Source organism: Pan paniscus, chromosome 8 (assembly GCF_029289425.2).
Source record: "Pan paniscus chromosome 8, NHGRI_mPanPan1-v2.0_pri, whole genome shotgun sequence".
NCBI lineage: Eukaryota > Metazoa > Chordata > Mammalia > Primates > Hominidae > Pan > Pan paniscus.
Window position 1 is genome coordinate 96,176,068 of NC_073257.2, and position 24,435 is coordinate 96,200,502.

Sequence of the window (24,435 nt, forward strand, 5' to 3'; positions counted from 1 at the left end):
GGGAGCAGAACTGCCTCTCACCCTGGTGGACACCTGAGGGTCCTCCCTGCTGCCCACCACGCAGATCAGACCCTTTGGGAGAGGTGGTCCAGCCTGGGGAACAGGGCAGGAATGGGTTGAGATCACAGAGAGGGGGTCCTGATAACCCCTTACCATCTGCTGCCCATCCATCACCCTTTCTCTTTGCCTTTGGTCTCACGCAGCTTATAGAACCTGCTTAGACTGCTAAGGCAAGGCCCTCTCGGCCGCTCCACTAATTTTTCTTCTGGAATGCTTAGCTCAGAGAAGACGGCTAAGCCCCTGAAAGTCACAGAGGAAGTTGATGAGAAGAGAAAACTCCTGCGAAGCCCAAGCCCCACCAGGACTTAGGTGCCCTGGGAAAGCCTCAGGACAACTTGGGGGAAAGACACTCCTGTCCCCCATGGTGTCCTCCTGTCCAGGACCCGGGGCCGCCGGCAAAGGGGGCGTGGTGGGCGGGGAGTCCTCTTGTCACGCCCTCCTGCCCCCGCCCGCGGCTGGGAGCCTGTCGCTCCGCTCTGCGCCGCTAATTGGTCTCGTCAGGCGGCCGGCAGGAGCAGATCCGAGCCGTGTCATCCTCTTAGCGCCCTCACGCCACCCGCCGCTCCCGCCCCGTGCCCCCTCCCGCCGCGGCTGCAGTCGCCGCTACCCCCATTGTGGTCTCTGCCCTCCCCGCGGGCCCAGGGCATGCTCCGTGCCCCTGCGCCCGGTCTCGGCGGCGGCAGGCGACACTCCGCGCCGGCGAAGACATGAGGCGCTGCCGGTGGGCCGCCCTGGCCCTGGGGCTGCTGCGCCTCTGCTTGGGTGAGTGGCCGCTGGGCCGCGCTGGCCGCGTGGATGGCGAGGGAGGTGGGCGCTGGCGTCACCCAGGTGGCCAGAGGGACATGGTCCTGGACCACTTCCAGAGTGGGACTCGGGCTGGTGGACGGGAGCGGAGAAGTCCTTCCATCTTCCTGGCCCATTCGGTAGTGGGGAGTGGGGTAGCGGAGTAGTGGGGAGCTCCAGGGCGCTTCTCCAGAGCTGGCATCCTAGAGCCCCAGGGTTTGGCGTCCGGACCCCCGCTGCTCTCCGCTTGCTGGGAACCAGAGCTGTAGGCTTGGTGGCAGCTCCGATGCTGCGTGGGGCAGGAGATAGTGCCCCGACTCGCGGCGTGACCTTGGCTGGGGCACTGCCCCTCTCTGAGCGCGGGTGCAATCTGCCCATTGATGAAGGAGGGGTTGGATTGCTACCTGGGTTCTAAGCGCCCACATGCTACGTGTCCCTGACAAGCCCGAGCCCACCGGGGGCGGAGTGGGGGTCAGGGGCATCCTCTGGGCGGCGCCCCAGTGGGGTCCCTCGGTGCACTTGGGTTGGGGAGGCGGAGCGCCCTCCTGCCCAGTAGCTGGGCCTGACGCGAGACCGCGCTGGTGCGAAGCTCCCTCCTGGTGTCTGGGTGTCCTTTGCCTGGGTGTCCGTCTGTTCTGTGTCCTTTTTCCAGCTCAGGCCAACTTCGCCCCGCACTTCTTCGACAACGGGGTCGGCAGCACCAACGGAAACATGGCTCTGTTCAGCCTCCCAGAGGACACCCCTGTAGGTGAGTAGCCCTGGCACTTGCTCCCGATAGGTCTCCCTGAGGGGTGCAGGCAGACTTAGAATACAAAGTGCCCCAGGCATCACCCAAGTTGCTGCGCGCGCCCGGGGGCTCCTTGTTTGCTCTCCGAATTCCCCTGGGCAATGGCAGGAAAGAAGGTCATTGCTGCCATGGCGACTTAAGTCTGGCCAGTCCTGGAGAGCAGGGCTCCCCCCCACAGACAGGGTCGCCCCGCGAGGCAGGCAGCTACAGCGGCCCCTTATGGCTGTGTGACCTTGAACAAATGTATTTACCTCCCTGAGCCCCAGGTCTCTAGGCTTTAAAACGGCCTAAGAACATCCAACTTGCTGAGATATGCGGAGAGAGGGGAGGAGAAAGGGGAGATTTCACACTCCCTCTCCCTCACTTTGTGGGCAGTGGGAACCTGGGGAAAAGGGAGAGCAGAGCAAAGCAGGCACCTGGCTCAGAAATCCCTGCAGAACCAGGTCCAGGCATCGGGGACAGTGTGCACTGTGGGTCACCCCTCCTGCCTTAATGGCTGCTCCCATTTCCCCTTCCCTGTACCCAGGAGCCCCTCAATCTTGGATCCTGAGAGAGGAGTTATTACCAGGCTAAGCAGAACATAGGCACTACAGTTAGGCACGGCAGACCTGCACCTGCTCTGTAACCCGTGTTATAGATTACAATCTGGAAAGTGGCTGATCATCACATCCACCCGCTGTGAAGAATAAACATACAAAGAGGGAAGCAGCCAGCAGGGGTGAGGCCAGCAATGAGCACCAAGTTCAGGGCGGTACCTTTGGCACTGAGTTGAATAGTCACTTTATAAACAGCTGAATCGTTGGTCCTGAGCATCTGCCACTTTTAGGAAAAGTTGGGTCTCAGATTCTATGTCTCTCCACTGTGTTTCCTTCCAGGCTCTCACGTATACACCCTGAATGGGACAGACCCTGAGGGAGATCCCATCTCCTACCACATCAGCTTTGACCCCAGTGCTAGAAGCGTCTTTTCTGTTGACCCCACTTTTGGAAACATCACCCTGGTTGAAGAGCTGGACAGAGAGGTATGGGGAGGTGTGGGGATTGCTGCAGGGCCGCTGCCTGTAGACAGACCTCGGTGGGCTGAAGTTCCCCTGGAGCACATTGGTTAGAACCTCTCCGCAGAGTAGGGGATGAGGGGGCACACCCCAGGCACATCCACTCTGTGAGATCTCTGGGCCACTTCCCATCAGCAGAGTGGGCTTTACTTTCATGCTCCTCCTTCACACAGAGCGAAGAGTGGGCTCCTTTAATGAGCACCTGCCAGCCCTGCTAATCTTTTAAGCATGTTCCATTAAAAATAAATCCATTTGCACTTTGAGGTTTCTGAAAGAAACCTCACAAAGTGATTTTTCAAGCCTGTCCTGGGAGAGGCACAGGAACTCAGAGCAGGTCAAGGCTGGAAAGGGTGGTTGGGAGTGAGTCTGAGTTTGGCAGACCTCCTCCGCTCTACACACTTGAGAACTTGCAGGCAACAGGGCATGGGCTTTTTCAGACCGCATAGCAGCCTGGTGTGTGGCTAACTGGACCTCAGCTGTGGGGATGCTGCCAGCTCGTGACAGCCTCCACTAGCTGCAGGACAGGGTAGAGAAAGGAAAGGGAGGTCTCAGGGACTGCTGCGGGGACACAGCAGTGGAGCCTGACTGTGCTGCCAGTAACCCACTCCCTGGCACCCGCGGGATCTGGCAACATCCGATACCCTTCCCCATTGAGGTCTCACCATATCCTGGGAGCGCTGAGACACCATGAATGTGAGCCTCTGCAGAGCCCTGGAATGTGGAGAGGTGTGGAGAGAGAAGGGGAGAAAAGGGAAAACAAAGAGGGAAAGTCTTTATGGGACCTTGAGCACACTAAGGTTGACATCTCGCCTCACTGTGGCAGGAGAGTATTTTCTGTTGGAGCCCCAACTGACCCTCTGGGTCTCTGAGTTTATAAGAACACCGGACACAAAAGTCCCAAAATAAGGTCTCAAGCATGGGGGGAGGCAGCTTTCTACTCTGCCAGGCATGCTGTCACCACCACTCACCCTGCTCCAGGGATCTATTGGCACGCCCAGACCTCCTCTGATGGGTGCGTGGGGCAGGGAGAGCTCCATCCAGCCACGGGGGTCCTATGGCGTGTCAGACTCCTGGACACTCACTCAGTCCCTGTGCTTCACAGAGGGAAGATGAGATTGAAGCCATCATCAGCATTTCTGATGGCCTGAATCTGGTGAGTGCACGTCCAAGGCAGTCCCTGGCAGCCTGCAGTATTTGGGCCTGAGAAGGGTGAGGCTGGCACGATTCCTCCCCAAGCCTTCATGGGGGCTTTTCTGCAAGTTTAAGCTAGGGCCCAGCAAGACCTGCCCAAAGTGCCCACAGGAGAGGGCTGCAGCAAGGCCAGGGGGAAGGAAGGAAAAGAAGGAATGGAGAGATCAGGCTCTCTGAGCTGAGCTTCTAATGGGTCTAACCCACATTCCACAGCATCTCCTCAAACTTGCCCTCCCCATCTGCCTCCCCCACCCAGGTCTTGCCCTCCTGCTCAGTCACCTGAGCTGAACACCCCACAGCAACCACTTTCTCTCAGCGATCATCAGTGCTCCCTGGATAACTCAACAAACCCCAGGGGCTCACTGGCCTCCAGGCTCCCCGACCCCAACTGCCTCTGAAGTTGTCACTATGGAACAGAGTCAGATCTGCCCACTCTGAGGCTCGGAAAGCACTAACAGCTGGCCTCCGCCACTGGCGGGATGAAAATTAAGCTTCTGTCTGGTGTTCCAGGACTCCTCGTTGGGCACCATCTGCCTCGCTGCCTTTTCTCTCACATCCACCCCACCCAGGCCATAATCTAGCCATAAATCTACTTCCATCCTCAGCTCACCATGCATTTCACTCCTCTTTGCCTTTGCACATACAACCCCTTCTTCTTGGCACACCTTTCTACCTCTTTCCTTCTGGCAAACTGCCTCATGGATTAATTCTCACTCCTCTAAGAAGCCCACCTGCTCTCCACCACCACAGCCCAGAACTCTCAACCCCATCGGATGCATTTACACAGGCCATGTGTGTGCACTGGTGCAGTGCAGGGGCCCCGCCCTCAGTGCCTGGCATACTGCTGCTATCACCTTGAGGAGATCATAAAGTGTTTTTTAATATGCTGATCTTTTCCCTGATATCCCAGCCACCCTGACTACTGCAAAATAACACATCATCAGACAGTCTTCTGCCTCCAGGATGAAACACAGTGTTTGGTACTAAGAGGCTGCTTAATGTTTATTGCATTAATGAATAAAAGAAGGAAGAGAGGGAGAGAGAGAGAGGAGGGATGGGCAGAGACATGTACATTGGAGTGATAGAGGTCACTATCCATTCATCCATCAGAAGGTCTCATTGCACTGGCTCTTGACCCCTCTGCCCCTTCTCAGGTGGCCGAAAAAGTCGTGATCCTGGTGACCGATGCCAATGATGAGGCGCCCAGGTTCATCCAGGAGCCTTATGTTGCCCTGGTTCCCGAGGTAAGTGAGGAGCCACTAGAGGGGCTGATTTTCCCACCCAGGCCCATAGCCTACCCCTGGGGCTGCCCTGTGGCCTGGCCATGGCTCACTGCCCTGTGGAGAACCTCTCTGTCACCACCTGCTCCCTCCAACATTCGCTTTTATTCCAAAGGAATGTTCATTTGCTTTTTTCCATTATACATGTTCAGTGTAGAATTGTGAAATGTGTAGAAAAGTAAGAGAAATTAGAGTCTTCAAAATCACCCTCGCTGTCTCCAACTTGAGACATTGTTAAATTTTGGTGTATTTCCTTCTAGTCCTTTTTGTCATTATAGAGTTTTGTTTTGTTTTTTCTGTTTGTTTGGCATAGTTGTGATTATACTAAACATATGCTTTCTATATCCTATTTGCACTTAAGTTATAACATAAGCATTTTCCTCATTAATTGTAAAGTTTGGGTAACTATCGTTTTAATAGCTTCCATAAGTGAACAGTCTATCATTTACAGAATCATTGCCTGATGTTTGGATATTTAAGGTGCTCTAAATTTTGCTATCATGAGACACATCAACTTCTGAGCATCAATTTGTTTTTCGTTAATTAGGATTCTTTCCTTAAGATACAGTTCAGGATTTGAAATTACTGCATCAAAAGCACACATGCCCACAGGGTGTTGCCAGATTGCTTTTCCAGAAGGCACCTGTTTGCTCCCTCCCTGCAACAGGAGGATTTTTCTCCTCTGCCCCTTGACAATACTGAATTCTCAAAGTTTAAAATGTTTGCTAATTCAGGCTGGGCACGGTGGCTCACACCTTTAATCCCAGCACTTTGGGAGGCCGAGATGGACAGATCACCTGAGGTCAGGAGTTCGAGACCAGCCTGACCAACATGGTGAAACAGTCTCTACTAAAAATACAAAATTAGCCTGGCATGGTGGTGGGCACCTGTAATCCAAGCTACTCGAGAGGCTGAGGCAGGAGAATCGCTTGAACCCAGGAGGCAGAGGTTGCAGTGAGCCAAGATCACGCCATTGCACTCCAACCTGGATAACAAGGGCAAAGCTCCATCTCAAAAAAAAAAAAAAAAGTTTGCTAAGTCACTAGGAAAAAGATGTCTCATTCTTGCTCTAAAATGTAGGTATATGGTCCCTGGTGATCCTAAATATGTCTGTGGTTATGAACCATCTCCTCCTTTTTGAATTGCTGTTTCATAGGTAGACCTTTTATCTGTTTGGGGTCTTGGTTTTTTCTTCTCCCACTCTCCTTGAGCGCATACCCCAGCCCCTCACCACGTCTTTTTGCTCCAATATCCCTTTCCCTCTTTCCTGCACCCTCTCTGAGCCCAGCCCCCACTGGTTGCTCACACATTTTATCCTCAGTTGTTCACCTCTTTTTGACACTTCACTCCCCGACCCCACTGCTGCATGCCCCTATGCCTCTGTCCCCCTGAGAATGCTGTCACTGTCTCTGACCCTCCCCTGTGGCTGTGACCTCCTCAGGACATACCTGCTGGGAGCATCATCTTTAAGGTCCATGCGGTGGACAGGGACACGGGCTCTGGAGGGAGTGTCACCTACTTCCTGCAGGTAAGGCGGGACACGCAGGACCTAACCTGGGGCTGGGCCGGAGGGGACACCTAGATGGCCCCTACCTCCATCGCCCAGGCCCTTAGGTCGGTGCCTCTTTGATTCCCGAGAAGTACATGAAGGGTTGGGATGGGCAGGAGGGGATGTGAGAGGGACAGAAGCCTTCTTCCCCTGATGGGCCCATCCTGGCATCCTCTAAGTCAGCCTGTCCCCTCCCTCTTCCGACGTCCCCAGGACCCTCAGCCCTCCACATCCCCAGCCCTTTCCCCAGGGGCTGCCACATGGATGGAGAACCCCGTGTAGGCCCAGAATGGTCAATAGAAAAAAGAGCAGAAGAGACAACACTCAAAAGAAGCAGAGCTCTGATTCCCCTAACAACACAGGCCCAGAAGTCCCCTGGACTGCACGGGTGCTGGAGAAACCCCACCCCTCACCACTCCCGTGACCTTCAGCGCGTTATCTAACTTTCCCAGCTCAGTTTCCTCATGTATCACATGGGAGTGACAAAAACACATCCTTGTTGCATTGTTGTGAAAACTACATATGTGTAAAGTCCCCAATAACAGCACCTGGCACAAGCGCCTGACACTACCCAGCCAGAAGGGCCCTCAAGGACCCTACCAGAGGCCGGTGCTCCCTGCCTGCCTCCTTCAGGCTGCACACCCTCTCCCCCGATGCCAGGCTGCCTGGGACTGGCCCGCAGTCACTTGCTTGGTGTAGGGTTTGAAGGTCCCAACGTTTCTCTCCTTCACTGTGACTTTTAACCCCTGGCTCCCTCCGGGTTAGATTACTCCACAGACATTGCCATCTGCTGGACCCTCCAGGCCAGAACTAAGCCCAAAGCTGAGCCCAAGAAAATTTGCTTTCCAGCTGAGCAGGAGGAAAAACAAAGGCCCAAAAGGGAACCTTGTGTTTTTCACTGAGGGTGTGGGAGGGAAAGCCCCAAGTCCTATGAAGGAGAACCTGGGACCAGAAAAGCTGAGTGCTCTGAAGGAGGAATCTCAGCCCTGAGGCCCTGTGGTGAGGGGCAGTGAGGACCCCCTTCAGAAAGCAGAGCGGGCATTCCTGGGGCTGGCCTGCATTCTTGCTGAGGTCCAGCTGCCCCCTAATTCTTATAGAACCTGCACTCCCCATTTGCCGTGGACCGCCACAGCGGTGTGCTGCGCCTCCAGGCTGGGGCCACTCTGGACTACGAGAGGTCCCGGACCCACTACATCACCGTGGTCGCCAAGGTAACACATCAGGACAGGGGAGCATCCAGTGTCTCCTCAGCCCTTGGATTGGAACCAAGTTAGGTTCTACAGGGGAGTGGGGGCAGTTTGGAGAGCAGGAGATACGATGGGCGTGGGGAAATAGGGAGCAGCTGCTCGGAACTTTTCCTGCCTGGACATATTCTCCAGGGAGGCTGGGGTCTGTGGGCTGCGGGAGGGCATATGCCTCCTTGAAACTAATGGGCCAGGATCCCCTGGGTAAGACCAGGTGGGATCGCCAAGAGAATGGCGTCCCCCTCAGATCCTCAACAGCATGGCCTCCGGGCACCTCCCTCTCGCTGGCCAGGCTTGCTCACCCACCTCCTCCTCTCTGTGTGCCCAATCACCCTTTCTGAGCCTCAGTTTCCTCATCTGCCCACCCCTGAAGCTCAACTAAGTTCCTCATATTTCAGAAGTGTGTGATGTGGGAAACATTGGAAACCAGCAGGTGCCCACCAAAGCTTCTTCCCCCACAAAGAGCGCAAAACCCTAGCAGTCCCTCTAGGCCCAGCACTTTCTTTTGCAGGCAAGCCCCTGCTGGTCACAGCCTGGCTTACAGGCCATCCCACTGCAGCCTGTACCAGGAGGCCCGAGTCAGCCTCGCCTGCCCATAGCTGCACAGGCTGGGCTGGTTGCACATCTCCATTATGATGCTCAGTGCGGGGCCCAAGTCCTGCTGTTGTGGGTCCCTGACACTCAGCACAGGCCAAGCACAGAGTAGATCCTCAGGAGGTGCTTGAGGCTTGGTTTCTGGCTGGGAGGGGGAATTTAGCTCTGAATGCCCCCTCTCCTGCCACTCATCTGATATGATTTCTCTGAAGACAGAACTAACCCCACTTGCAAAGGAATGGTGGCACTTTAACATTCCCAACACTCCTGTGAGAGAAGAATTATCTCCGGGTGACACAGAAGCAAACAGAAACTTGGAGAGGACAGCTGGCCTCACAGCCATAGGGGGCAGAAGCCAGGTTCTCACGGATTCTGTCCAATTCCACATCTCAACTTGTCTTCACTCTCCCGTGGCCCCCGATTCTTCTGCAGGATGGCGGTGGGAGGCTTCATGGGGCTGATGTGGTGTTCTCAGCCACCACCACGGTCACGGTCAATGTGGAGGATGTTCAGGACATGGCCCCTGTCTTTGTGGGCACACCCTACTATGGCTATGTGTACGAGGACACCCTTCCGGTGGGTGGCTGTCCCCCTCAGCCAGCGTCCCCTCCAAATGCCTCCTGCCCTGACCCTTGTGATTTTAGGGACCCCCTGCTGGAGATGGCTGGGCTGGCCCCGGTTGCCCTCCTCACACAGAGGCCAGCTCTGGACTCACCCAGCCTCAGGCCATGAACTGGCCCTTTTGCCCCCAACTAGACCATGAGCTCCCCGTGGGCAGAGACCAGGCTGGAGCCAGGCCTCGCTAGGCTACAGCTTAAGAACTCTGTGCAATTGAATTGCTTTCTCAATTTGCGTTTGTCTGATTATTCTTGACTTTTTTTTTGGAAACGGAGTCTCGCTCTGTCGCCAGGCTGGAGTGCAATGGTGCGATCTGGGCTCACTGCAACCTCTACCTCCTGGGTTCAAGCAATTCTCCTGCCTCAGCTTCCTGAGTAGTTGGGACTACAGGTGCACACCACCATGCCCAGCTAGTTTTTTGTATTTTTAGTGGAGAAGGGGTTTCACCATGTTGGCCAGGCTGTTTTGGAACTCCTGACCTCAGGTGATCCACCCGCCTTGGCCTCCGAAAGTGCTGAGATTACAGGTGTGAGCCACCGTGCCCGGCCTATTATTGACTTTACAAAGCAAAATGAAACACTTTTTGAGGACCCAGTGGTGGAGACGGGCTCAGAGTGAGGGAGAGAGATGCCGGACTGCTCTGGATGGGGGCTGCAGGGTGGGCCAGGGTAGGCCCAGGCCATCCCACTGAGGAGCTAAGGGGAGGAGGTGGTGCTGAGGGACAGGGCTCAGGGTAGGCTCCAAGGGAGGAGGCAGCACCTGGGCTGGGTTAAGAAGTAGCCTGGAGTTGACCAGAGAGAAAGGCTTGTGTAGGGGGGCTTAAGAGGGGACAACAGGCAGAAGTCAAGCAAGACTTATATAGTTGGGGCAGCCCTACGCCCTAACCCTTCCAGCAGCACCAAAGGCCCACAGGATAAAATCTTAATTCTGGGACCTCGCATTTGAGGCCTGGCCTCTCTCCCACCTCTCCCTTCATGCACCTCTGGGGTGGGATGAAAGCAAAAGATGGAGAGGGCAGTGAAAGTAAGGCTAGAGGTTAGGGAGCAGTAGAGGCAAGGGCTGAGTGTGGTGTGTGGGCCAGAAGTTGGTGCAAGAGGCCTGAGAATCCCTGGGAAGCTCAGGTACTGACCCCTACCGGCGAGGAAGAAGCAGGGGCTCAGGCTATCCCTCCAGCCCTGGAGGCCAGTGGGTGCTTCGAGCCCCCTGCAGAGGAGAGCAGGGCTATGCTCCATGGCCACATAGAGGCCTGACACTTTCCTAGGTGGGGGTAGCACCTCCTTTTCATCATGGGGACATTGTTTGGGGAGGGGAGGGCCCCCATATTGTCCACCAGGCAGCGGCTGTTCCTGTTTCCCCGAGGGCTCGGAGGTACTGAAGGTGGTTGCCATGGATGGAGACCGGGGCAAACCCAATCGAATTCTCTACAGCCTTGTAAATGGTGAGTCTGAGCAGCTTTGGGGGCTGCAGCTTTGACTCTCTAGGTGACCAGAGCAAGGTTCCTCAACCTCTCTAGATTCCAGCTCCCTCACCTGTAGGACCAGGATTACAAGATGTATGGAGAGGAAGGGCTGTGCCCAACACAAGCAAGTCTCTGGGTTGTGTGCTTCGGTCCCTGCCTGTCATGATATCCAACAGCCAAGAGAGCATGGGGCAGGGGTGCTGAGAGCAACACGGAGGTGCTAACCCATGCTCCTCTCCCCCTGGGTATTTGCTCCTTGATGGGAATGCGTGGCAACATTTCTCACACTTTTTAAGTGGCTATGTATTTTCCTCATTCTTTTTAATTGTTATCCCACAGCATATAGATGAATTAAATGAATCAAATGCAGTGGTGATATGGCATCTCTCTAGTGCTAGCCCTATATATGGACAAGAAGACTGAAGTTCAGAGAAGCTAAGTAGGCATCCCAAGTTTCCATCATTGTATTTGAACCTGAGCCTGCTAGCTCCACAGTCTGTGCTCTTCCCACAGCTGGGCAGCAACTGAGCCAGATGAGCTGTCCCTGGGCCAGGCCAGGGCATCGCATCTGGTGCCTGGTACCAGAAGTGTGCAGGTCTATATGCCCCGGCCTTTCTCTAGGACATGGCTGTGCATACTCACTTTCCAGCAGCTCACATGTGGGCTGCCAGCCTCCTTTCCCCAGCCTCACAGGACCTCAGCTGCCTTCCCTCCCATCACCACTGCAAACCTTTACCCAGTCCTTGAGCACCCACCCCATCTCCTGCCTTTCCCACTACACACCCTCCCTCTCCTGTCTTTATTCCCTCCCTCCTGTCCCTTCTTTCCCCCCTCCCCTTCCATGTCCGTCTCTCTCTGTATGTCCTCCTGCTTCCTTTCTCTTTTCTTCACACACACACACACACACACACACGTGCACACATGCACATATAGTATGCATAAGAAAAGGGACACAGTATGGAACGTGGGAGCTGGACAGAAGTGAGTTCAAGTCCCAGATCTGCACTAGCTGTGTAGCCTTAGACAAGTTACTTAGCCCCTCTGAGACTGTTTCCATGTTGACAAGACACAGATGACAGGATTCCATTCTATGAAGACTTCCCTAGGCAATGCAGGAGTATCCTGTGGCACGACTCCCCTGCGCCTCCCTGTGGTCCTGTGCAGAACTTCAGGGTGCATCTCTCTTGACAGGGAGCGATGGAGCCTTTGAAATTAATGAGACATCTGGAGCCATCTCCATCACTCAGAGCCCGGCCCAGCTCCAGAGAGAGGTGTATGAGCTGCATGTACAGGTACCCTCCCTCTAGCTTTGTCTTCCCTGCCCACCTTTGGCCCTGGAAGGCTATAAAGACACCCAGGCCCTTTTTCCTGGGGCCCATAGTCTGGGGAGGGGGCTAGATGTTGTTCTAAAGAGCACCTGCACCAGACGTGAATCCACAAACAGGGAGTCACAGAAAGGCAAGAGGAGATGCAACTGAAGCAGCAATGCCTGAGCATGGGTGGGATCCTGCAGGTGCATGCTGCCAGAGGCGGGCATTGGGTGGGTGGGGATGGAATGAAAGCATTCCAAGACAGGAAAGTGCAGCAAGCCCAGGCTGGAGGGGAGAGAACTGATATATTGGGGGAACAACAAGGAGTCAGGCGAGGCCAGAGCAGAGAAAGATGGGCAGCCTGGAGAAGGAGGAAAGGTGGACTCCCAGGCTGGGGCCAGAGGAGCAAAGGTCCTGAATGGGAGGTATGGATCTGTCGCTAGAGCCGGGCATGTGACCTGTGAAGTCACACAAGGACTATACTTAGGAGGATCCCACACTAAGCTTAATGCTTGCTGTTTGCTGTCTTGGAATTCTTAATAATTTCACCAAGGGATCCCATATTTTTATTTTTCGCTGGGCCTGCAAATTATGTAGCTGGTCCTACCCAAGAGCAGTAAGGAGCCATTGGAAGGTTTTCAGCAGGATTACAGCCACTTGAAAAGTTCACCTGGCTGCTCACCAGACCAGTGGAGTTCCCAAATTTGGAGAGTTGGGCCAACCAAGATTTTCAGGATCCACTCCCGGGCATAGGAATTCAGTGTGTTTGGGGCAAACCCAGGAATCTGCGTATTATAAGCACCCAGGTAATTCTGGTACCAGTCCCAGCCAGAATTTGAGAACTCTGGTCTCAACTTGGGTTCAGAGGGAACTAGATGAGAGGTAGAGCCATCGGCCAAAGTAACAGAGGAAGACAGCCTGTGGGGCTGAGGGTAGGTGGGATGGAAGAAAGGGACAAATTGAAAAGTATGCATGAGGCAGATTGCACAGAATGAGGAAATTGGCTGATCTTGAGGGAAAGGGATGGGAGAGGGATAGATGAAGCCCAGGTGGTCCCGTGCCGTCAGGAGTACAGGACAGCAGGCAAGTGAAGTAGGTGAGGAAGGATGCATTTGAAGGCTTGAGGGACATGCAAGTTCAAACATCAAAACTTGGGCATACAGGTTTGGAATTGTGGGAGAGAATGTCAACCTACAGGTAGCTGTGGAAGGCATGAGAGGGAATAAAGGCACCCAGAGGAAGAAGAAAAGAGAGGACAATTGGCCAAGCACAGCTGTGGGAGCTGTGTGAAGAGGCTGAGAGTGAGGAGGAGGAGAGGGGCAGGTAAAGGAAACCCAGGAGGGATCAGAGAGGTTGAGGAGAAGATGTAGAGAGCAGAGTCACATTGCCGTGGGAATAGAGCACTTGGGAAGGAGAAAGAGTAGCAGTGCCACATACAGTGTGGAAGTCAGGGTGAAGAATCTGAATGAGGGGTGGGATGAGAATCAAGAGGGATAGCAGTGAAAGTGTCAAGGAGTGGAGTCCAGGTAGGGTTATTTTAGGATACATAAGACCAGAGCATGCTTACAGAACAAGGGAAAGGTGGTCTTGAAGAGGTTCATAGGATATCTGCCACATGGTTCACAAGGTACCTATGGGCTCTTTGCCCTGGCTTTGTCAGCTGTATTAGTTATCAGCTGCAAAACTAATTACCCCAAACTTAGTGGCTTAAAACAATACACATTCATATCTCATAGTTTCTGTGGTTCAGGACTCCAGGCTCAGCTTGGCTGGGTCTTTGGTCTCCAGGTCCCTCACGTGGTTGCAATCAGATTGTCAGCCAGGACTGGGGTCTCATCTGCAGGCTTGACTGGGAAAGGGTTGGTTTCCATGCCCACCCAATTACTGGCAAGACTCAGTTCTCTGTGAGCTGTTGGACTAAGAGGTTCAGCTCCTTGCTGGCTGTTGGCTAGAGGTCACCATTAGTCTCTGTTAACTGTAGCTTCCTGCTTCATCAAAATCGGCAAGAGAGAGAGTTCACAAGACAGACGATACTATCTCTTGTCATGTAATCATGAAGTGATAGCTTGCCATCTTTGCCATATATTATCAGTTAGAACCAAGTTGCTAAGCCAGGACACACTCAAATGGAGGGGATTATACATTCTGCAGGGGAGGTAGCAGCTGGACCATATGAAGGGTCCACCTGCCACACAGCCATAGCCACTTGTCCCCATCCCAGGTGACCGAAATGAGCCCTACGGGGAGCCCAGCTGCCCAGGCCACCGTCCCAGTCACCATCAGGATTGTGGACCTCAACAACCACCCACCAACATTCTATGGAGAGAGCGGACCCCAAAACAGGTTTGAGCTGTCCATGAATGAGCACCCACCCCAGGGAGAGATCCTGCAGGGCCTCAAGATCACCGTCAATGACTCCGACCAGGTGTGTGGTCCTGCCCTCCGCTCTGCCTTCTCACAAACGGTATGAAGCCAAGGTCCCAAAGCTAAGTGGGTCTGCATCAACCTGCTCTGCGTATGTAGCCGGGGCCAGGTGGGCCACAAAATGAATGAAACAAGAAGTTGTAACCAAGGGGGAGAGGAGGGAGAGTAACCAATCAAAGACTATCTGCTTAGCCTAAAGGTGCTCACAGTCCATTCACAAGGAAAAGTCAGATGCAGAAACTCTCTTAATAATATCTCCCAGGGTTAAGGGCACGTGAAGACTTCTATATAGCATGATTATGAATTTCTATCATCATTCATCTTCCTTGTTTCCACTCTCCAAATTCTCTAGGGAGCCAATGCCAAATTCAACTTGCAGCTGGTGGGACCCAGGGGCATCTTCCGAGTGGTTCCACAGACAGTCCTGAATGAAGCCCAAGTCACGATCATCGTGGAGAACTCAGCTGCCATTGACTTTGAAAAGTCCAAAGTATTAACCTTCAAGGTAGGTGGTGCCCTGAATTCACTGCCCTGAATGGGAGGGTCCCAGGAATTCATACCAGCATCTTGGTTCATTCCTGAGGGGTCTCTTGTCACTCTCTGCCCTTCCTGGCCCTACTCTTTTCTTCTCCAGCCCTCTGCCCCTCCTGCAGATTGCTCACAGATCCAGCCTCACTGAGCTTCCTGGCTTCCACACCACAACCAGCCCCAGGAATGCAGGTGGTGGTGTGGGATCAAAGGAAAACTACCAATATAATTTGCCATGTTAATAGATTGAATAAACTATTTTATTATCAAGATAGATGTTTTATCATATGCCTTGACATTTGTCATCTCTTCTGATAACAATCTTAGCTGAAGAGGAAAAAAATACTTCTGTGATATCATTTGTAATTATGTAAAATCATAAATGTATTATAAAATGCATATCATATATGAACATATATAATATGTTAATAAGAAAAGTAAATACTTCATTGACACTATTAAAATTATCTTATTTATAATTATACACATATACACATACTCTCCTATAGCCTGCATCATGCTTAAAAGTGAAATACTATTATAAAAGCAATCCATGAAATTAGGAACAAAGCATGGATGCCTGCTATCACCACTACTATTTAACACAATTCCTGAAATAACATTGTTCCTGGATAAGGAAAGGAAGTAAGAAGTTCAAACTTTAGAAAGGAGGAAAAAAGACAGTCATTATTTGCAGGTGATAATTGTTTGCTTAGAGAATCTGAGAGAAAAGACAAAAAAAAAGAAAAAGAAACTCTTAGAAACTCAGCAAAATTGCCAACATGGCTGATTACAAAGTTAATGCACAAAATCCAGTAGTTTTCCTACATACAAAAAATAATAAGAAAATATGGGATAGAAATTATCTTTTACAATAACAACCAACACATAAAATTTGTAGGAATTACCATAAGAAATATGGAACATGCAAATGATGAAAAATGCTAAATTTCACAGAGACATAAAGAAAGAGATGTAAAGGCATACCTTGTTTAAAAAGTTCAAACTCTCCTTAAGTTAATAAAGAATTTGGTTGGGCGTGGTGGCTCACGCCTGTAATTCCAGCACTTTGGGAGGCCGAGGGGGACAGATCGCTTGAGCCCAAGAGTTTGAGATCAGCCTGGGCAACACGGCAAAAGCCCATCTTTACAAAAACTACAAAAATTAGCCAGCCGTTGTGGTGCACGCCTGTAGTCTCAGCTACTTGGAAGGCTGAGATGGGAGGATGGCTTGAGCCTGGGAGGCAGAGGTTGCAGTGAGCTGAGATAGTACCACTGCACTCCTGCCTGGACAATAGAGCCAAGACTCGTTTTTTTTGGTTTTTTTTGTTTTTGTTTTTGTTTTGTTTTTGTTTTTTGGTTTTGTTCATTTGTTTGTTTTGAGACAAGAGTCTCACTCTTTCCCCCAGGTTGGAGTGCAGTGGCGCAATATTGGCTCACTGCAAACTCCGCCTCCCAGGTTCAAGTGATTCTCGTGCCTCAGCCTCCCAAGTAGCTGGGATTACAGACACACACCATCACACCCGGCTAATTTTTGTATTTTTAGTAGAAATGGGGTTTCACCATGTTGGCCAGGCTGGTCTCCAACTCCCAACCTCAGGTGATCCACCCGCCTTGGCCTCCCAGAGTGTTAGGATTACAGGTGTGAGCCACTGCGCCTGATCTATTTTTTTGTTTGTTTTTATTTTTTTAAAAAAAGAATTTAATGCCCCCAATTAACTCTTCCCTAGAATGTCCTTTGGACAGGTGGCAACAAGGCTTGACAAAATTAAACTGGTTTTTATATGGGCTAATAAACTTATAAGAATAGTTAAGACAATTGGAACTGGAAAGGATATGCAGCTCAGTGGAACGAAATAAACTGACCCCAATACAGATGGGAATGATAAGAAAGCTGGCATTACAAGCCAATTGACGGGGTAGGGGAAGATGCCAGGCCTTAGAGGTGACCCTTACAGGAATAGCTGGTTGGCAGCTGCGAGGAAGATCGGGAGACATGGCAGATGAATGCCACATCAGTCCTGGGGAGATGAGGTGGGAAGGCTCTCCGCAGCGTGAGTGCCTACCCAGACAAGTCCCCATTTCCCCCCCCTTCCCAGCTCCTGGCTGTTGAAGTGAACACCCCAGAGAAGTTCAGTTCCACAGCGGATGTTGTGATCCAGCTCCTGGACACCAATGACAATGTCCCCAAGTTCGACTCCCTCTACTACGTTGCCAGGATTCCTGAGAACGCCCCAGGGGGCTCCAGCGTGGTGGCTGTCACAGTGGGTTGGGCACTGGCCCAGGGACTGGGTGGGATAGGAGGCCTTGTGAAGCCAGACAAATCTGGAAGATCATTGCAGTTTGAGTGGCAGAACCCACACTCATTAGCTGTCCTTGGACAAGCTACTTGCCCTCTCTTAGCCTCAGTTTCTTCATCCATATGATGGGTATTACAACACCTCACAGGACTGTAATGAGGATATATGTGTAAACAACAATCACAGGGCATGGGACCCATCCCCTCTTCCTCATTTATAAAGGAGGGATGAGTGTTTTCCAGATCTAAATCTCTTGGCTGTTTCAATACTTAAAACTTCTTGGAGGAAAACTAAGGATCCCGGGCATGTCTCTCCACCAATTTCTCCCCAGTTGGGCAAACCCCAAATCCCCTTGCTTTGTGGTTGAAAGCAACCCTCAGGGCATGGGAGCTGCCAACATGCCCTGACAAAGAGGCACGTGCCACCCAGGGCTCTTTCTCTTCCAGGCTGTGGATCCAGATACAGGACCCTGGGGTGAAGTGAAATATTCCATCTATGGAACTGGGGCAGACCTGTAAGTAGATCCAGAATCCAGGACAGGGCCTTGGGCAAGGGGATTGGAAGGCTGAGGGTGGAGGAGGTCTGTGGCAGAGGCAGGAGGGGCCTGGGAGGGACAGGAGCCTGGGTGAAGAGAAGTGGAGAGAGGCAGTGGAAAGCTGAAGCAGAGGGTGAGGAAGTTCAGGGCCCAGGACCTCAGGAGCCAGGCAAGCAGGGCTGGCTGGGGAGGGGGCAGGCCATAGGAAGAGAGAAAGACCATAACTGGAGTTGCTAAGCTGGATAGTGATAGATGGGTGAGTCCACATGTGGATCTACCTCACTTAGATTGCAAGGATAGGAGGGAGCAGGTAGGACACTTTGGAGGAGCTGCATGACACCTCACTGCTGCTTCAGGAGGCAGCTCATTATTGCAGGCATGTGTATGTATGCACATATGTGTGTATGCGTGCACACCCATGCCTATGTGCTCTGCCTGGCAGCTTCCTGATCCACCCATCCACTGGGCTTATCTACACCCAGCCCTGGGCTAGCCTGGACGCTGAGGCCACTGCCAGGTACAACTTCTATGTGAAGGCAGAGGACATGGAGGGCAAGTACAGCGTAGCTGAGGTGTTTATCACACTGCTGGATGTCAATGACCACCCCCCTCAGTTTGGAAAGAGCGTTCAGAAGAAGACGATGGTGCTAGGGACCCCAGTGAAAATTGAGGTGAGTTTTGGAGGCAGCTGAGCTCCCCTAAAAGCCTGGGTCCAGCAGCTGCAAGAGATACTGGGGCATAAGAATTTCATTGAAGATACAATTTTTTGGCTTCCCACCATGGACAAAGGACTTTAAGACATTTTGTGTATCCCCATCCCCACCTCAACAGAGAATTAAACTCTGAGAAAGAAGACATTGCTATTCAACAAATGAAAAAAACAGGCCAGGTGGGTTAAGTGTTTGGCTTGCCTTCACATAGCTGGCCTGCCTGCTTTCAAAAGAGTGGTTTTCTCACTGCACTTTGTCATTTTGCCAATGTGGCAAAAAGGATGAACTCTGAAACCCAGCAGACTTGACTTTGAATCCTGACTCCTTTTCTTATACCTCTGCATCCATGGGAAAGCCACTTTGCATCTAAGCTTTCGTTTCTGCATCTGTAATATGGATTCACCAATACTTGCTTCCTAGACTTGTTCTGAGAATGGAACCGGCTAACCAATGTGTAAGACCTACATAGACCCTGGCTTATAGGAGGGCATGCATTCTGTTCCTTTCCCAACTCAATCCTCTCAAAATAGGATCAGGACCATTTCCCATCAACCCAGCAAGCCCCATATGACGTGCTGATTTAGCCAGTGTACACAAGGATTGTCCCCAAAGCTCAGCTCTGTCTGTCTCTCCGTGTGCACAGGCCATAGACGAGGATGCAGAGGAACCCAACAACCTGGTGGACTATTCCATCACCCATGCAGAGCCCGCCAACGTGTTCGACATCAATTCCCACACGGGGGAGATCTGGCTCAAGAATTCCATCCGCTCCCTGGATGCCCTGCACAACATCACACCTGGAAGGGACTGCCTATGGTCCCTAGAGGTGCAGGCCAAGGACCGGGGCTCCCCATCCTTCAGCACCACAGCCTTACTCAAGATTGACATCACAGATGCTGAGGTGAGTACAAAGCCATGGTCAGGAAAAAGGGGTCAGCAGGCCGGCTCAGACCTCTCTGCAACGTGGGCAGAGCGAGAAGGACCATCTCCAGGCTTCCTCCAAAAGACACTCAACGTTATCAAAGGCAGCCTGTGCCATCAAACACACAGTCTTTGGAAGCAGGTTGAGTTTCTAGTTCAATACTTATTAATGGTGTGACTTTGGGCTTTGCTAAGCCTCTGTTACCTTTCCTGTAAGATGGGATAAGGATGCCTCCTTCACACGGGTGTTGAAAAGCAGAGTGAAGTCATTATGTGTAGCTCTTAGCTCAGTGTCTGGCAGAAAACTAGTCACTTAAGAGATTCCTGATACATCTGGGCAGATGGACCCCCTCCCCCACTTGCCACAATCAAAGGCAAGTGATCTCCTCCATCTCAAGGACAGACTCCAGCTAAAGCAGGAGTTCTGAATCCAAAAGAGGTTGCTCGCATTGCGTTCTGTCTGAGCATATTGTACCAGAGAGTGGTCTGCACCATGCTGGGTCTGCGTGCATTTTTCTGGAGAGCTGCATGCATCATGCTCTCTCTGTGTGCATTTTCCTGGACAAAAGCCCATAGTGCCTATCAGATTCTCAAAGGGACTCCTGACTCCAGAAAGTTTAAAAACTATTAGCCTTAAGGAAGCACATGCCTACTCTGTACTCCAGGGACCAGGTGGGAACAGCTGAGTGCAGGGAGTGGCTTTCTCTTTCAGACCCTCTCCCGGAGCCCCATGGCTGCCTTCCTGATACAGACCAAGGACAACCCCATGAAGGCCGTGGGTGTGCTGGCCGGCACCATGGCCACCGTCGTGGCCATCACTGTCCTAATCTCCACCGCCACCTTCTGGCGCAACAAGAAGTCTAACAAGGTCCTGCCAGTGCGGCGGGTGCTCCGCAAGCGGCCCAGCCCTGCGCCCCGCACCATCCGCATTGAGTGGCTCAAGTCCAAGAGCACCAAAGCCGCTACCAAGTTCATGCTCAAAGAGAAACCTCCCAATGAGAACTGTAACAACAACAGCCCAGAAAGCTCTCTGCTCCCGAGAGCTCCGGCTCTCCCTCCACCACCCAGCGTGGCGCCCAGCACTGGCGCAGCCCAGTGGACCGTGCCTACAGTCTCTGGCTCTCTCACTCCGCAGCCGACCCAACCCCCACCAAAACCCAAAACTATGGGAAGCCCCGTCCAGTCAACTCTGATCTCTGAGCTCAAGCAAAAGTTTGAGAAGAAGAGTGTGCACAACAAGGCTTACTTCTAGTGTGTGCCCTATGACCCCCCATCTTTCCTCCGCCCCTGACCCCCACCACCCTGCTGCTCGGACTATGCTCCCCTTCCTCTGCTCCTTAAGGTCACTGACCCCTGTTTTGCACAATGGTGTAATCCCCACTGTCGTCATCTCTACCGCCACCTTCTGGCGCAACAAGAAGTTGCGCTCTGACAGGGCTCTAGTCAGGGCCTTGGGCAAGACATTGGGCTATAGGATGCAATTGGCAAATACGTCCCCGTTACTCAAATCCTTGGCACTACTACAATGCCCTCCATTCTTCAGGGCTGAGAATTGACGAGAAGCCAGCTCTATGTGTCTTCTACTCACCCATCCCAGACCTCACAGTCCCTCAGGTTCTACTGGGATCTCATCATCATCCTTAGTCAAGCAGCAGGGCCCTGGCCACGTGGAGCAACACTGACTAGAATCTGGATCCTGACGCCTGCAGCTGAGAGCAGGAGCAGGAAAAGGAGGCTCAGCACTGTCTCAGGCTGGAGGTCAGCGAACCTCGTGGGCTGTAGGAAAGCAAATGTAGGTAAGGGGAGAGCAAGGATGCACAGAAAATACACTGACTGTGGGACTGTGCCAGGATGCATTTGGAAAGATAGAGCATTCTGTCTGGGCAGAGACTGTGGACCCTGGTATGCCCACGTGGGACAAGGGACACAGAGGTGGAAGATGGGCCTTGCCAAGAATGAGGGCAGATGTCTCCAGCCAGGACTGCCCTGAGCCCCAAAATGTCAAAGCTGGAGCTATAGAGGTAGCCCTAAAGGCAACTAGAAGAGCATCAGGGCTGCTCTCTGAGGAGCTGCCTCACCAGCCATCCTTGAAGAGACAATTCAGGGCAGTTGATGAATATCAGGGCTGAGATGTGGGGAGACTTCCGTTTTTATCCAGCTCTTCTGCTCACATCGCCTAACCTTGGGAAAGCTGTTTAAAGTCGCTGATCATCCTCTTCCTCATCTGTAAATGAAGAAAGTAGGCCCTGTCTACCTCACATGCAGGTCTAGGGTGAGGATTGAAGAAAATAGTGGTGATGAGGGCTTTAACCAAGTGCAAAGCGGCATGAATGCAAAGTATTTTTCTGCAGCCCAGTTCTGTGGGTACAGCTCTTCCAGAAAGTATTAGGAGCCTCACAGCTACTCTGCCAAGCGCCCCAGCAGGCACTGTGCTGGGCTTAGGGGCTACCACTGGATGATGGCATTGCCGTGACTCACACACCTCTCCTTCTGTTCTTCCCTCACTCCATTCCCGCTACCGTCCTGGCCAGCTACCGTCAGAGAGAACCAGAGCTCCAAGTCTTTAATTTGCCAAGATGAAGAAAATGAGTTCCCAAGGAGGGAATGCTTTGCCTGAGGCCACACAGCAGGTTGGTGGCAAGGATCTTGTCTAGCCAGGGCAGCCCTCATCAGCTTGTGACAACCTTCCCCAGGACAGAAGTCATACAAGGCCTCTGGGGTTAATACAAATAGGTTGTGCCCTGCTTTAAGGAACCTGCTATCAGGAAATCTACATGTGTGCACAGAGAGAGAAAAGTAGAACAGTTCTTTGCATTTGGCTCTACTTACTAACAACCCCTCTAGAATACATTGGTGATTTCATTTAAAGAGATTGTATGCACTTGTGGCTTTCCTGATTTCTGAGTCTGTGTTTGGAGGTGTTACTGAGATGTGCCAGTGTGCAGAATCCTTGCTGGGGTTTCTACAGTCCCCAATGTGAACAGTATTAAGCAAGAGGTGGACTCGAGCAATCCAGGAGCCCAGACTGAGCGAATAAGTACTTTCCAGCCTGTGTTTCAGGAGAGGACTGTGCTGGATCATGCTTGCCCTCCATAGGGAATACAGCATCCTTACAGCTTGCATGCAATCAACCTCTTTTGTAAATGGAAAATAAAGTCTGTTACCCAAAGGCCATGCCGATCCCCTGCTCCCTGCTTTCATTTATGTTTGCTGACCTGTGGAGACCAGTCTTTCTGACACACAGTGAAGCTCAACTTGCCTCCTGGCTGCTTCAGCAGGTGGATCCATTCTTTGACCCCCAGATCTGACTCTAAAGAAGGCTGAAAATTTTTGTCCAAATTGCCATGCAGATATCTTGAACAGCAGAACATTTGCAGGCCTTGTCTACTGGACTTTTCTCCCAGACAGGACAAGCCCAGGCAGGGCTGCATGGAGAGGAATGGAACCTGGAGCTAGAATTAATTGCCCACTCTCCCACCCTACCAGTGCAGCCCGGCAAGGGCAGGAATTGGGAGGCCTAGGGTGGGCATGAAAGCTTGGGAAGCACTGTCGTCTCTCAGACAGGCGTCCTAAGACCTCTAGGCTGGAAGCTCAGGCTTGCAAATGGATCCGGGACCGAGGGTGGTCTCTTGGACAACCCCAGGAACTTGGACCAAGGGAGAGCCAATCTTGCAAACTGGCCATGGATGGGGAAGTGCCCAGTAGCCAGCATGAGCCACACTAGGAAAGAGGAGGAGGGTGCAGCCAAACTTAAGGCACCGGCAAGTGTTGTCAGCACTGGAGGAGACCCCGCCAGTGGGGTGAGGCCAGCCAAGTCCCTGTGTTACGAATGGTGGGCCAAGGGGCTGTCTGCTCGGTCCCAGTAGGACAGGCAGAGCTCCAGGCTGGTACCATGGTAGGCCTCCAGGGAAAGAGCTGGGAGACAGGAATGGCACACTGGGCAGGCTTGCCCATTCCTGGCCCTGAGAATGGAGCTGTAGCCTCATGGACAATAAATGGATGTGACACCAAATACTCTGCAGAGTCATTTTCCTCCTGCGGCTGAGCTCAGATCTTCCAATCACATGAAATAACAAAGTCCTTTACAGTTTGACAGCCCTAGGTCTGAATTCTGGTTCTGCCATTAATTGTGACTTTGGGCAAGAGGTCAAGTCCTCACTTTCCTCATTAACACAGGGTGCAAAGTATGGTTGCAGAGAGGATGAAAAGAGCTAATATATGTAAAGTGCCTAGCACCGGCTTTGTATCTACTTACACAAGCTCAGTAGACACTTGCCGTGACTGTGGCCCACATACTAGAACACCATGTCCTGAAAGAGAGGACCCCCTCCATGCATCCTCACCCCCCAGGATGTTTCCACCCACCTGTAGGTCCAGAAGCTTTTACTTCATGCTAGAAAAAGAGAAGAGAGTGGATCCAGAGGGGAGTGGAGGACAGGGCAGATGCCACAGCATCTGTGGCCGGTGCAGCCAGCAGCCTGCATTTGGGCGTTGACATTCCAGGGGAGTTAGGAACAATGAGAGGTCCCTAAGAACTTGTGGAACTCTGTCCTCAAGCAGCTGTCCCTCAGAATCCTGCTGGAAAAGTGTGATCAGAGCTGGGAAGGAGCCACCATGCTCTGCTTCTCTAAGGATTTCGGTGATTCTATTTTTAGGGACTGAAGGCGTTGAGGGAATCCAAGGCCAGTCCACCTGCCAGGGGTGTTGGCATCTGTCGACAGGCAGTGGCACATCCTGACAGTCTTCAAGGGCCTTGGCCACCAAGGGATGGAGAGGGAGAATGGAGAAGATGCCACATGAGGAATGAGGCAGGAGACTGGCATGTGCCACATGGAGGACCCCTTAGGAAACTCACAAACAACCTAGGGAGGGGTTCTCTGAAGGGCCTAGTTTCCAGAATGAGGCGGTCATGGCTTAAGCGACCATCATTTGATCAATAAAGCAGAGTAGCAACAGGCTGATGTTGGGGACATCGGTTTGATGTTATAAAATCGTGCACATGTACCCCTTTTGAGGCCTGAATGAGGTTTGGTTATTTATTCATTTCTCGATAATTTACTCAGCCATTCCTAGGGTGACAAGTTTGGAG

At 52.2% G+C, this 24,435-nt stretch overlaps 1 protein-coding gene across 3 annotated transcripts; it reads left to right on the plus strand.

Annotated features, from left to right (window-relative positions):
- Nucleotides 1-509: 509 nt before the first annotated feature.
- On the plus strand, nt 510-22,520 carry CDHR1 (cadherin related family member 1). Of its 3 annotated transcripts, XM_003828213.5 has the most exons (17): nt 511-822; nt 1,496-1,591; nt 2,506-2,651; nt 3,787-3,837; nt 5,030-5,119; nt 6,597-6,683; nt 7,802-7,915; nt 8,975-9,118; nt 10,520-10,598; nt 11,811-11,911; nt 14,151-14,354; nt 14,706-14,858; nt 16,980-17,144; nt 17,627-17,694; nt 18,158-18,386; nt 19,069-19,326; nt 20,059-22,520. In XM_003828213.5, the coding sequence occupies exons 1-17, from the start codon at nt 768-770 to the stop codon at nt 20,596-20,598; spliced, it is 2,580 nt and encodes an 859-aa protein (XP_003828261.3). In that variant the 5' UTR covers nt 511-767; the 3' UTR covers nt 20,599-22,520. The 3 variants fall into 3 exon arrangements, with proteins under 3 accessions (XP_008951806.3, XP_034786902.2, XP_003828261.3); XM_008953558.5 differs by lacking the exon at nt 16,980-17,144 and having other exon boundaries at nt 510-822; XM_034931011.3 differs by lacking the exon at nt 3,787-3,837 and having other exon boundaries at nt 510-822.
- The last annotated feature ends 1,915 nt before the right edge of the window (nt 22,521-24,435 follow it).